The sequence below is a fragment of the Pygoscelis adeliae genome, unplaced genomic scaffold (genome assembly GCF_000699105.1).
Source record: "Pygoscelis adeliae isolate BGI_AS28 unplaced genomic scaffold, ASM69910v1 Scaffold166, whole genome shotgun sequence".
NCBI lineage: Eukaryota > Metazoa > Chordata > Aves > Sphenisciformes > Spheniscidae > Pygoscelis > Pygoscelis adeliae.
In genome coordinates this window covers 6,392,041-6,404,583 of record NW_008825156.1, presented here as the reverse complement: position 1 = coordinate 6,404,583, position 12,543 = coordinate 6,392,041, and the positions used below count along the sequence as shown (strand labels likewise).

General features: G+C 34.9%; 1 protein-coding gene across 1 annotated transcript in view; it reads left to right on the top strand.

Annotated features, from left to right (window-relative positions):
• SBF2 (SET binding factor 2) overlaps positions 1-7,444 on the top strand; it is a 240,092-nt gene extending 232,648 nt beyond the window's left edge. The window contains exons 37-40 of the mRNA XM_009328574.1: positions 1,376-1,569; positions 2,001-2,088; positions 4,448-4,579; positions 4,884-7,444. Coding sequence (XP_009326849.1) covers positions 1,376-1,569; positions 2,001-2,088; positions 4,448-4,579; positions 4,884-4,982 — 513 coding nt within the window. The 3' untranslated portion in view covers positions 4,983-7,444. The remainder of the gene's footprint in view (positions 1-1,375; positions 1,570-2,000; positions 2,089-4,447; positions 4,580-4,883) is intronic.
• The last annotated feature ends 5,099 nt before the right edge of the window (positions 7,445-12,543 follow it).

Genomic DNA, 12,543 nt, shown 5'->3' with positions numbered 1-12,543 from the left:
GGGGCACTTACAAATTCACTGTATTTCTTGGAGTAAAATACTGCTTTTGAAAAACCGAATATGTTGTTCTAACCCATGATACTGGCTCTGTATTTCTGCATGTAGAAAAATATATTTAAACTTGTGCTATTTATCTAATTGCTTTTCCAGAGTAGATTAAGACATACAGACTAAATGAGCATGAGCATTTTACTAATACACAAATAGATGACTTCATATATTTAAAAGATTCTTGAAGTACAAAAAAATTCAGTTCCTAAAAGTAGCCAAAAGGACATCACAGAGTTTCAGAGATGAGTAAAGATATTTCCATGTCTAAATGGAATTTTGGAATTGTAGATTCTGTAAAGGTAGGAAGTGTTCATGCTTGTGTTTCCAATTCTTGACTGCGGTAGAAAGAATAGCTGACAATATAGATATTTTCCAAGTCAAAGGCTGCCTCTTTGCTATCTACATGCACTAGGAAGAATGTTAGATACTGCTTTTTGTGAGTTTTCCCTATAAACTTGGCACAGTGAGTTACCAGCTCAAGGCTGTACCCTAAGTCTTCGGCTTCACGTGCTTGTTCAAATTTGCCAGCCTCCGTGCAATGGTTAGGCCACAGCACTACTTTGTTATTTGTCCTTTGCTCTCAGGAAAGCAATATGCTTTATGTCTGTCAGAGTCATTCAAATTCACTTTATACCCTAGACAAATTCAAGATGAAAAAAGTTTTATCCTAGCAAAGCAGAGGATTTTTTTATTGAATTGGAAGCAGAAAAGAAAATGCAAGTATAAGTATACCTGATATCAGTCTCCTGTCCTAGCTGTTGTTTAAGGATTCTCAGATAAATGCAATAGCTAAGGGTCAACCCCAAAGAACTCTATCTCTAGGATGCTGTCGTGTAGATTAAGACCAAATTCAGGATCCCTCTTGTTCCAGGTTATTGAGATTCTACTAAAATTTGAATCTATAAAGTAGCTCTTGGAAACTGCACTCTCTTTCTTTCCCTCCATTGCTTCCATCCAATCCCTTCCCTTCCTTCCCTGTGAAATTAGGGAAATTTATTGTATCCAAATGTCTGACTAGTTCTAGATGCTTCTGAGAAAGCAAGGGAAACATTGTTCAAGATTATGTCACTGGAATAAACAAGGCTTTTCTGAAATACTGATTTCTCACACCATGTGAACCCTTCTCCTCAAGAAATTAATTGAATTGCCATCCCTCTGACTTCTTTTCTGAGGCAGCACTGACTTGTATTATGAAGATTTTTTTTTGGCCTCATAATAATTCACAACTTGTGTTGTACCATGTGTTATCAGTATAATGATGAGACAGTCTCACAATGCAAGACACATTGTGTTACCTTTTTTCTTTTATTTTCATCTTTTTTAGCTCCGGAGACATCCTTCTGGCTCCTCAGGGATGATGTCAGCTAATCTACATTCCTATCAAAAGAGGTCTTTGTTGGAAATACCTGACAGTGGGCTGGGTGAGGAACAGAGTGCAGGCATCTCTCCCTCTAATGGAGTAGATAGAAGAACAACTACGCTATACAATCATTTCACATCAAAGAATGATGAAAATAGGTAAACTGAATAATCATAGAGTATTTATGAACCTTGTATTAGATTGGTACAAGTCTCTGCCTTAGGGAAAAAAAAAAAAGACATTTTGATATGCACAGAATGCTTTGTGACTACTTTATTCCTCCTTTGTGGTTTTGATTACATTTAGTTGTCTTGATGGGTGGGCCTCTGTCTCCTAGCAGTATCTTTCAATCTTCCCCTTTATATGCACAGGCAAATTGTAGCTGCACATTTAATGCATCCAAAGTACTGAAACAGTGTTTATCAGTGTATCATAGTTACCAATAACTAAACTATTGGTTTAAAACTGATGTGCTTTACCGCAGTGAAATAAGCGTTTGAATATGCATGTAGTCATTTTGGGGCTTTTGTATATCACCAGTATTCATATTATGGAATTACATGCCATTTGTATTTTCTGTACCGTTCAGATCTTTTGAAGGTACGCTATACAAAAGAGGAGCTTTACTAAAAGGTTGGAAACCTCGCTGGTTTGTGCTGGATGTGACAAAACACCAGGTAAACCTTTTCAGAGAATGGATGTTTTTATGACTAGTTTGCTGCTTTTTTTATTTACTGGGTTTGTATAGATTCATTTTACAAATAATACTAATAATGATTATTTTCAGATGCAATGTGTGTGCTACTTCATTATAGACCATATATCTATGTTTATCTTGTGTATCTTGTAGCTGATACAGCATTCTGAATGGACAGAGATTTTTTTAGTATTTTGTTTTTTTAAAAACAGTAATAACTGTTTAGCATATAATCATAAAAGACTTCTTGGACTGGAAGTCATGCATTATTGTTTGGGCCCAAACATTTTTTGCCTGTTTCATACCTCAGGAAAAAAAAGCCAGGTAGTGCCTGAGGACATTTTCTGGGCATTGTGGTGTACAAGCAATTTTTTAAAGCACTGCTAACTCTAGAATGTCATTAAGCCATTAAGTGGTGAGCATAATTTGCCCTTTAATATGACCTCTTTAGTTTCCAAAAGAACTAAAAACTTTTTCTGAACTAGAGAGTGAAAAACTTAGAAGGTATTTCCTAGAGTGTAATTGAGATGCTGAGAGCTAATGGTAACCAATAGCAAGTTTAATTCAGGCATTCATGTGCAAACTGTAGTAGTTACTGTATGCTCAGTGTGTATTTTACAGCCTCTTTGTTCCTCAAGCACTTTGCCATGAGCATTTTTCTTTGCAAATGAAAGGGCATGATATACTCTGGAAAATCATAATCTGAATTGCTTCAGCAGAAAAACCCATTTACCTCACTTGACTTTTTAGTGTTTTTCTGTAACCTGTATTTGAGAAAGCTGACCTGGAATCTCTGTATGAAAGTCTTTTCAAGCATGGAGAACAGGATCACAGATCGCTCTGAAATGAGTTTGAATTTTGTAAATGACTTAAAATGAGTTAAAATTTCATCTCAAATCTGTATTTCTAAAAGTCCTGAAATGCCAAGCTCCTGATTGAACAATAATTTCAGGTGCCATATATAGGAGTATTTTAGATTAGTCATAGTGACGTAAGTTTAGTAGCAAAAGTATTCATAAATATTCTGACAAATCATTGTACAGCAAGGAATACTAAAAACAGAGGAGATCTGTTGGTCTAACCATTCTACCCAATTTACAATGTATGCCAGAATTCTGCAGTGGAAATTTGTGGTCTCATGTACTTTAAATAATGTTGGGTCATGAGGCAGTAATCTTCATTGAGCCAAATATTCCACACAGTGTGGGTTGTAACCTCTGAGACTCATGTATGCTTTTTTTAAAAAATATTATTTTATTGTAATCAATACATTTAAAAAATGTGTAATATAAAGACAGTCATCTTTTAAAATGCTAATTGAGGATTTCTAGATTAGTGTGGTAAAATACCAAAAAATGCGCCGATTATAATTATTCTTCCTGATATACAGGAGAAAAGGTTCATTTTCCAGAAGAAAAAAATCCTTTAACATTTTTTGTATATCCAGATATCCTCCTGAGTGTCATAGATGTAGGAGTAATACAGGTCAATCTTAGTTGGAATTCTGTTGTTTGACCTTTGCTATGAAGGTTTGCTTTACTATTTTGCACTGGTTTATGGGATTTTTTTTTTTTTTTTTTTTTTTTTTAAAAGCAAGTATCAGATTTTCTCTTCTGGAACTTGTTTGCATATTGAAACTCAATTTGCAGAGTGGTTAACATTCGTATCAAAGTATCTTTGCAAGGAGGGGAAAAAAAAAACCAAGCTTCATTCAACCACTAAGTGCAGTATAGGAAAATGTGAGTTTTCTATGTAGTTTATAATTAACTAAAAATTATACTTAAATTTTTACTGATCATTTTAAATTCTTGAAATATAGAGAATAAGTGTTCTGTTAACTCCTTGGTGAAGTAAAGTTTTTGTGTTAGTTTCAATGTAATGAACAGTAAAGAAGTGGTTTCTGTTAGAAAAACTGATAAGGAATGCTGAATCCTAAAGACCAGGTTCTGCTTTCATCCTTCATACATCCTCTGCCCAGAAGCAGTGCATGACTATTTGAAGCTTCTCTGCTCTGAAACTCTGGTGACAAAATGCTCCTCCCCCAACTCCGTGTCAGCACAGGAGCGGATGGTGGAGACTTTGCTATTACCCAGAGATGTCAAATAGCGGACTGGCCAGTTAAGGGCTATCACCAGTCCCACCATTTTGTATATACCAAGCCTATGGTTTCTGTCAGTTGTGTCTGAGAAATTTCCTATGTCTGATGTCCTCGGGTCCTGATAATATTTGTGCCTCCCACCATTACCCCTCCATGCCCCGAAGTCGTATCCAGGAAAAGGGAAGAAGTGAAAGGTCCATCTAAATAGCATATTTGGATTGTTCTTTCTCGTGTCGTCTAGCTGCGATACTATGATTCTGGTGAGGATACAAGCTGTAAGGGACACATAGACCTTGCAGAAGTAGAAACTGTGATTCCTGCTTCTCCAACAATTGGAGCCCCAAAACATGCAAGTGAAAAAGCATTTTTTGATGTAAGTATATCTGGTCTTTACTTGATCTTTATGTGAAACTTTCTTTTCTTGGTGTGTTTAACCTACTACTTTCAGTCCCGCTGGAAGGTGTGAGCTAGGAAGGAGCTGTTATGACAACTCAAGACAAAAAGTTTTTACACAGCTAGCATCTGGCCCTCACTCTCAACAGCAGAAGTTCAAAAAATGTTACATTTGGACCCAATTAGTACATTGAGTATTACAGTTTAACGTAAAGTTTGCAAGTTGCTTTTTCTATTTCGTGTGTTGACTTGGCTATCTTCATGTTCTTATTTTTCCTTTGCAGTTGAAGACAAATAAACGTGTATATAATTTTTGTGCCCAAGATGCACAGAGTGCTCAACAGTGGATGGATAGGATCCAGAGTTGCATTTCAGATGCTTAGAAAGGAAAAACGTTGCATAATAAAGACACGTTTAAGCACCTCTTCCTGTGAGAAGCTAAGTTCTGGAATGTTACTGACAGACAACCAGCCTTCCTTACATTTCAGCCATAGAAGTTCATAATACGCTAAAGTTCCTTTTCTGTTTAATAATTATAACCACCGTAACTGCTATTTTTTCTGCAGGGAAGACTTTGAAAAATAATAATCTGTTTATCCTGAATTTCCACTTTCTTCAGTACAATTCCTAGCTATAAAAGTGGGCTGTATTTGCACTATCATCTAATCCTGGTTTTCTCATGTCAGAGCTGTTCTGTTAGGAAACCTGTCCAAAGGAAATTGTAGAAATTTTCCCTGCAACAGGAAGTGTATTTTCACTTTATTAATATTTTTAAACAGAATGTTCTTATTTCCAAGTTAGTCATGAATAAGAGGGAACACGTCTACAATTCCTAAAAATAAATAAATAAATAAAGCTTGTGAGTCCAGTGACTTATATATCAGGTGCCAGTGTTTATAGAAAGTTGATATTTTTAAAGACCAAAAAGTGAAACTGCCCGATACCAGACTTTCAAGTGTCTTCTCACTGTGCAGGTCATTCTCTAATCTTGTGCTCTACTGAGTGCTTCTGCAATGTTGTTATGGAATTTCAAATTCTAGGGATTATCTGGAGATCATAGCACTTTTATTTTAGATTCTGTTTGCAATTACAATGGGATAAATGAAAGAAAACTGGCCGACACTATCCAGGAGAAACAGAAAACAACAAGCTAGGAATTCAGTAGAAGATCTCTTATGTATGAGTTGTATATGTTAATTTATATGCTGTTCTGCTCACTGTAAAATAAAAAACAACAAACATGATAATGCACTAAACAATGAAGCAAGCACTTGCACTGAAATCTTTAAAATGCAGACATTTTGCCGGACAGAGGTAAGTTATTTATAGCAGAACAATACTAGCTAGTAACAACATTTACAAATATTAAATATGTACATAATCAGGTTTGATGTGTCGTGATTTGATACTTTTTAAACATTTTTTGCACATAAATTGGAAGACTGTTTATAGATTTTTACATTTGATAAAATTCTGTTTGTTCAGCTTAAAATCCTGGCAAAACATTTTTAATAACCCCAAATTAGTAGAAGTTTTACAGTCTACGAATATTGATGACATTGAGTAGAATATGTAGGTAATTAAGCCATTGTTTTTATTTTGAAATGTTAATATGTTAAATAGCACACTAATATTACAAAAGGTTTGTATATATGATTCACTATTTTCTCATTTTTCCAGACGTTCTGCTTGTAATTTAATGTCAGCCTAACCAAACTGACTATACTTATAAGATTTTCAGTTATTAAATTGTTTGTGGGTTTTTTATAACTAATGTATTTTGTCAGAAAGGAACATAAATTGCTCACCACACACAATAGGAAATGCAGCTGTTTTTAATGCATTTGCAATTTCAAAACAAAAATATGAAGGATTTTTCTAGCATTTTTCAATTGACAGATTTCCACCTGTGACAATGGTGTTTGCACATTTGTATTTTTCTTTGTATATGAAGTACTTTTATATGTACTTTGTAAAATACTGATCCTGTTCTTAGGTTATATGAAAATATACATACCACTGCTTATTTTGTAACTTGTTAATTTTAACTCTTGTATGTTATGTGATATATGTATGCTAACCATCTTGTAATAAATACACTTCTTAAGGAAAAGTAAAACCTTTCCTTTTACTGTAAAAGAGAAAAAAGCAAGACCCACATGTTGAAATATTTCCACGGGCACAAGACAAATCCTTATTTACTCTGTATTAAGAATAGTGGGTGTATTAAAAACTATGTGGTCTTTTGTATACTTGTAAATATTCTTATATAACAGTTGCACCTGAGCATCCTTAACTCAAACACTTGTCAACAGTAACACTAAAGACTAAAGAAATCAGAATTTAAAGCAAAATTATCATTCTAACAAGTCTCAATGTATAGCCTTTACTAAAAGGCTAAATACATATAATGTTCATACTAAGTCATTGAATAATGATGTTAAATATATTTTAAAAAAAAAATCCTATATGGTATCACAACATAAATCAACTGCATACTTTCGCCCTGAAACGTATCTCACTCATTTATGTCACCTTATGGAAAAATTACCTAGTTCATAAGAAATAAAATATAAAAATGACAAGGTCGTACTTGAGAATGTTGCATCTAAATTGAATTACTGAGTGTAGTGTGGGATAGTAGAGTTAAAACGGAAAGGGAATGTGTGACGGAGGTAGGGGACCTGTGACAATTCTTGGATGCTGTGGTGCTTAGATGATAAGGTTTGCATATTGAGCTTGGCATGGATGCTAATGTTGCCTTAAATGTTGATCTCAATTTTTAGTGTCTGTATTGATGGAAAATGGACTTGAGCAACTTAACTTAAAAATATCCAAATAAAAGCTGAAATGAGATATATGATATTTGTGGTGTTTATATAATGAATATACAAAGGAATGGTAGGCATAGGTGGGAAGACACAAAGGTTGCAGTGTCCCTGAGGGACTCTTCTATACAAAATGAAGATTCAAACAGAGACTTAGAGAAAATGTGGAGAAGTTAGCATAGCATAACCTGCAGGGTTTGTCAGTGTGTTTGAGTTGCGGCAGCAGAAGTAGAGAATTAGGAACAGAGAATTTGCTTGGGAAAAATTCTGTGTACAAAGGGATCCATCTTCATATTCTATGAAAATTTTCCAGGAAAAGGAATGCATCCAGGAGTTGGATAAGGTAAACGTGCTCCCTCTGGTGTGTCATATTGCTATTCCCATACTGTGTATCATAACATTCCTACTGTAGAAAAGAGAGAGTATTATCAGGGGCTTTACATAAGGGAAGAAGATTGCTTGCCTTTCTCTGTGTTGAGTAACAAAATGCCCACATAATAGGTGACGGGATGAACTGAGTTTAAGTTTTGAAGAGTTGTTACTGATATATTATATTAGTAATTTCTCTTTCCTATCTAACGTACAAGTATTTTCTATAGAAGTCCTTACTTTTGATGGAACTTTAGAATTATTATACTAAATAATAAAATACTTAAAATACATAATAAAACACATCCCACACACATTATTTGTATCTGATATTTTGTGAATTGCAGACATAACAAAAATGTGGTGATCTTGTCCAAATACTGTCATTTTGCCTTTTCATCCTGTAATATTCTTGGAGTATGTCTAAGTGGCTGCACCACATTTCTCATTTTTCATATTTGTGATCATCCAAATATTTTGTCTGTTCATGATTATCCTGTGGTTGCTTTGGGGAGTCAGAAAACTGAAATGAATGTACCAGTTCCCCAGTTATGCTAAAGTTCATGCTGAGTATCACTGTTGCACCTACTTTCTGGGCTTTTGTCTGTATTTGATCAGTTTTTTCCCAGATTTTGGCTACTGTGCAAGCCAAGGGCAGTATTAGCATCCACATTCTCATTTAGGAAATTTTAATTTTTGAGTTTTTTCACATACAACTTTTTCTTAATTGACTGTCAAATAAGGATGCTTGCAAGTTCACTATTGTTTCCTCTCTTTACGTACTAGTCCAGCTAGCCTCTCAATGGAATGGATTACTAATACAAATACTGTTGATAAGAATTGTTTTTGTGTTTCTTTTTGCATAATACAAAATCTCCAAAGACTAAATTTACCTTTTTTTATTTTTCTGCTGTAGAACTTTCTAGTCTAAGCTGATACGACTTGTCACCCAAAGGGACTCTTCAGTTCTTTATCTTTAATTCACTATTCTTCAATATTGTAAGAGCAAATCAATTAAGTGTAATCAACTATGGCTAGCATCTTTATCCACAATCACACTCCAGTAATTAAAACCCAGATACTAACTTCCCTTCTTACCAGTGACAGTTATGGAAGTTTCTCCTTCATCACAAGACTGCCTGTCGAGAGCTGAAGGGACTGAACACTGATGTCATTTCTGGTTTAGCAAGCAACTATGAAATAAACACAGCTTTTAATGAGTTGAGATTATCATAATGCTCACCTGAGTCAGTCCTGAGAAGACAAGGAGTCTTTCTTAAACTGAGATATTTGATTTCATATGCAGACTCCATATGTTACTCCTAGAAAGTTCTCAAAACCCAGTCTCGGAACAAATGGTAAAAGCTGTGTTTTAAAGGCAGACTCTCCACCATAATTTATTTGTCTATACCATGATCTCTATGCAGACCCTACAAACCAGGAGATGTGCTAGTGGCAACTGAATTATAATTCCAGATTGCTAGTCATATCTAGCCAAAATACTGTCTTATCTTTTTCACGGTGGTCTAATCTGATTGATCTCTGCTTCTCTAAAATATTGCTTGTTGTCAACATCCAATGGGAAATTGCATTTTGTCCAGTTTCAGGTTGCACTATATAGTGCAAGATTCTTCCTTTCTCTTAAAATTTTGCTTACATGACAGAATTAGCACATTTATGAATAGGAAATGTTGCTTGATTGTGTCAAGTTTACTGTTGCTGTTGTCCATTGCCTACTCTTTGGTAAAGATGTTTTGTTTATGTGTCTTCTAGGAGATTCATAGAGAACCTATACTTTTATCTGTAAAACAGGCAATAATAGAAGATGGAAATAGTTAGGCTAAAAGGACGACAATATTATCCTGGAAGGAGATACGAAGGTAGCAATTGTTTCAGGTGTTGAATGGTACTTCTTCCTGCCCCTCATACTCACCTGAGGCATAGTCTTGGTTTATTTTAAGATTTATTTATTGATGACTTATTTATCAATGTATATTGACAAAATATCAATGTATACATTGTTGTTTAATGAATTTCTCTCACTATTCAACTCAGTAAGGATTCTTATATTTCAAACCCACTCAGCCTGTCACCAAACAGGACAGCCAAAACTTGTAGTGTCCCTTTGTGTTAAAAGTCTCCAATAATTGTCAAAAATTTATACTAGGTACAACATCCCTGTTTAATGATGGACAGATGAGACTGCTTTGAACTAAACATCCAGGAAGTGTGTTCTGTGCAAATACTTTCTCAATAAGGAGAAATTACCAGGTAGCTCAAGAAATAAGCATCACACTGACAGCACAGAGGGCTTTGCCAGGTTACACTGGCTATGGGCCATCTTCATTAGTAGTTCAAAATTCTATTCACATCAAGACCTCCAGTAAGTTCAAAATGATAACTTCATAAAATTGTGTATAATTATGAATTAAGCTCAATATAGTAAGCTATAGTACAGGTAAAATCACTCTCATGTTTAAATACTTACATGTTCAGGTTTTGTGTATGTTGCACTGTTTTTGTGCCACCACAATAGTTAAAACTTTGATTTTTTTTTTTTAATTTATTTATTTATTTCTGCTGTGCTCAGATTATCACTGGCAAATATTTTAATGCAATAGTTGAAGCAAATGCTTACACTAACATTTAATTCAAAGATACAGTTTAGTATAAAGTATTCAAATCTGTAGTGTTTCATGCAGGCAAATGATGTAGGATTGGAATTTCAGAAAAAAAAATTGGAAAGTTGGTGACGTAATTACCATTGAGTTTTGATGCAGTTGGACAGCCTGTTTCTCTGAGATGCCTGTAAGATATTTTTCTTTATCATATTCTTTTTAAATTGTCAAGGAACTTCTATTTAAAATATCCAGCTTGCTCCTAGTGCCTCCTAAATTAGTGTGTCAGTAATTCATGTATTTGCTTTAAAGTGAAATGAAATCAAGTTCAAAAATTTCTTCTGCTTTCCTTACTTTACTCAAAACAACTAATTTTCTTCATCTTTAGAACTGTTTTCTGACAAAAAAAAGTCAAAAGTCAAGTAAAAATTAACTTGGCCTCTTCCACTTCAGGCTCCTGACTCGAAGGAAAGCTTGCAGTAAATCTCCTTTTCTGGTATGAGTATGTAGCAATGCCTGAAAACCTGGAAAATATCCCATCAAGTGATAATGAACCAGAGCCAGGAATAAATTGAGGAGTTAGTTATGGTATGTAGAATCATGTCATTGACCACTGTGTGTATTATGTACATTAGCAGTGCCAGGACACACTATAGGTCTTATTACAATCTCAGAAAGTATCATACTGTTGCTACAGCAATCAGACATCTGTTTTTAACCCTAAAATATCTAAGCTTTGTATCCTCTTCTTCCTGCAGAAATAGTCTTCTGAGACTTTGTCTCTTTAGTGACACAAATTTCTGTAGAGAAATTAATTTTTAAGATAAACTCATTTTTATCAATTATTATTTCAGTTGTTAAAACCACACAGCTGACCACCCAGTGGCATATGTGACAAGTTTCTCAGCCTAGGAATAAAAACCAAACATGCAGCTATTTCCTGTGATACTGAATGTGTTTTAGTTCAAAGAGTACTGCACACAAATTTTTGTGATGTGAGCAGATTCTCCATTTTTACAATCAAAACTAAATATTGCTGTCAATAAGGTCATGTATACCCTAGCAACTTGCTATGGACTACCACAAAATTTTTTTAGCTGTTGTCAGAAAGGCCTCAGTATAAAAACACTTATCCCCTGTCCTAGGACACTGCATGAATGTTGCCTTACGATATTCGAGTATTTCCTGAAAACACAGTTCTGTGCAACTTCTCCACTTTTTCTTTTCTCAGACCTGTTCACCGTTTCACAGTGAAACATGCATATCTAAATTGTTTTAAATTAAATTCATACAATACTTGAGATAAGGACAGCTTTCCTTATTTGATGATAGTATCTCAAGACAACTTGATAACTTTATTTGAAAAATTAGTATGTGCAACCAAAACAGACAGAGATCCTTCAGTTTATCCTGGGATTCCAGCCCACTGATTTCCATTAATTTTCCTTATCAGTCTGAGTTACATGAGAGTGTAGTGAGGCCTTCAGTGACACTTGAAATTACAAGTGACTGTATTACTGCTCTCATTGGTGTATATTAGAAGTTAGGATTTTAGATTAACCTTTGTATCTATTTTCTTCTCACCAAGCCAGGATGAACAGAGATTATGAAGGCTATGGACGTCAAAAAGTAGAGAGATGCAGGGGAAAAGCAAGCCCTGGCTGGTAGTTAGTGCCTAACACAGCAATGCATTGATGTCAGTGTAAAGCAGAGATCAAGATAGCACGTGCAAGCAGCTTAGTGCATGTTCATCTATTGGACAGATGATCGAATAATTAGAAAGGAAAAAGGCAGGTATCTATGACAGCGGAGTGTAGGAAAGCTCATACTGCACATGGGAAGAACTGCAGGTAAGCAGGCCATGGAACTGGATCCCATACGCCCACATCTCCAGTAGCAAAGGAGGAGTTCCGATCTCCTTTGTTTTCCTCTGAGCAGTTGCGTTATCTGTTCACCAAAATCTCCCTTTATACTTGTCTCGCTCCCAGTTTTGTGGTTTTGACCATTATTTGTCTGATCATGTCTAAATTTAGATGAGAAATTTTTGAGAAGCAGAGATGATCAGTGTTAATTTGTTCCCTAGAGGTGCCTAGAATACTTGCAGGTGTTGTGATATAATGCCAAAAGGG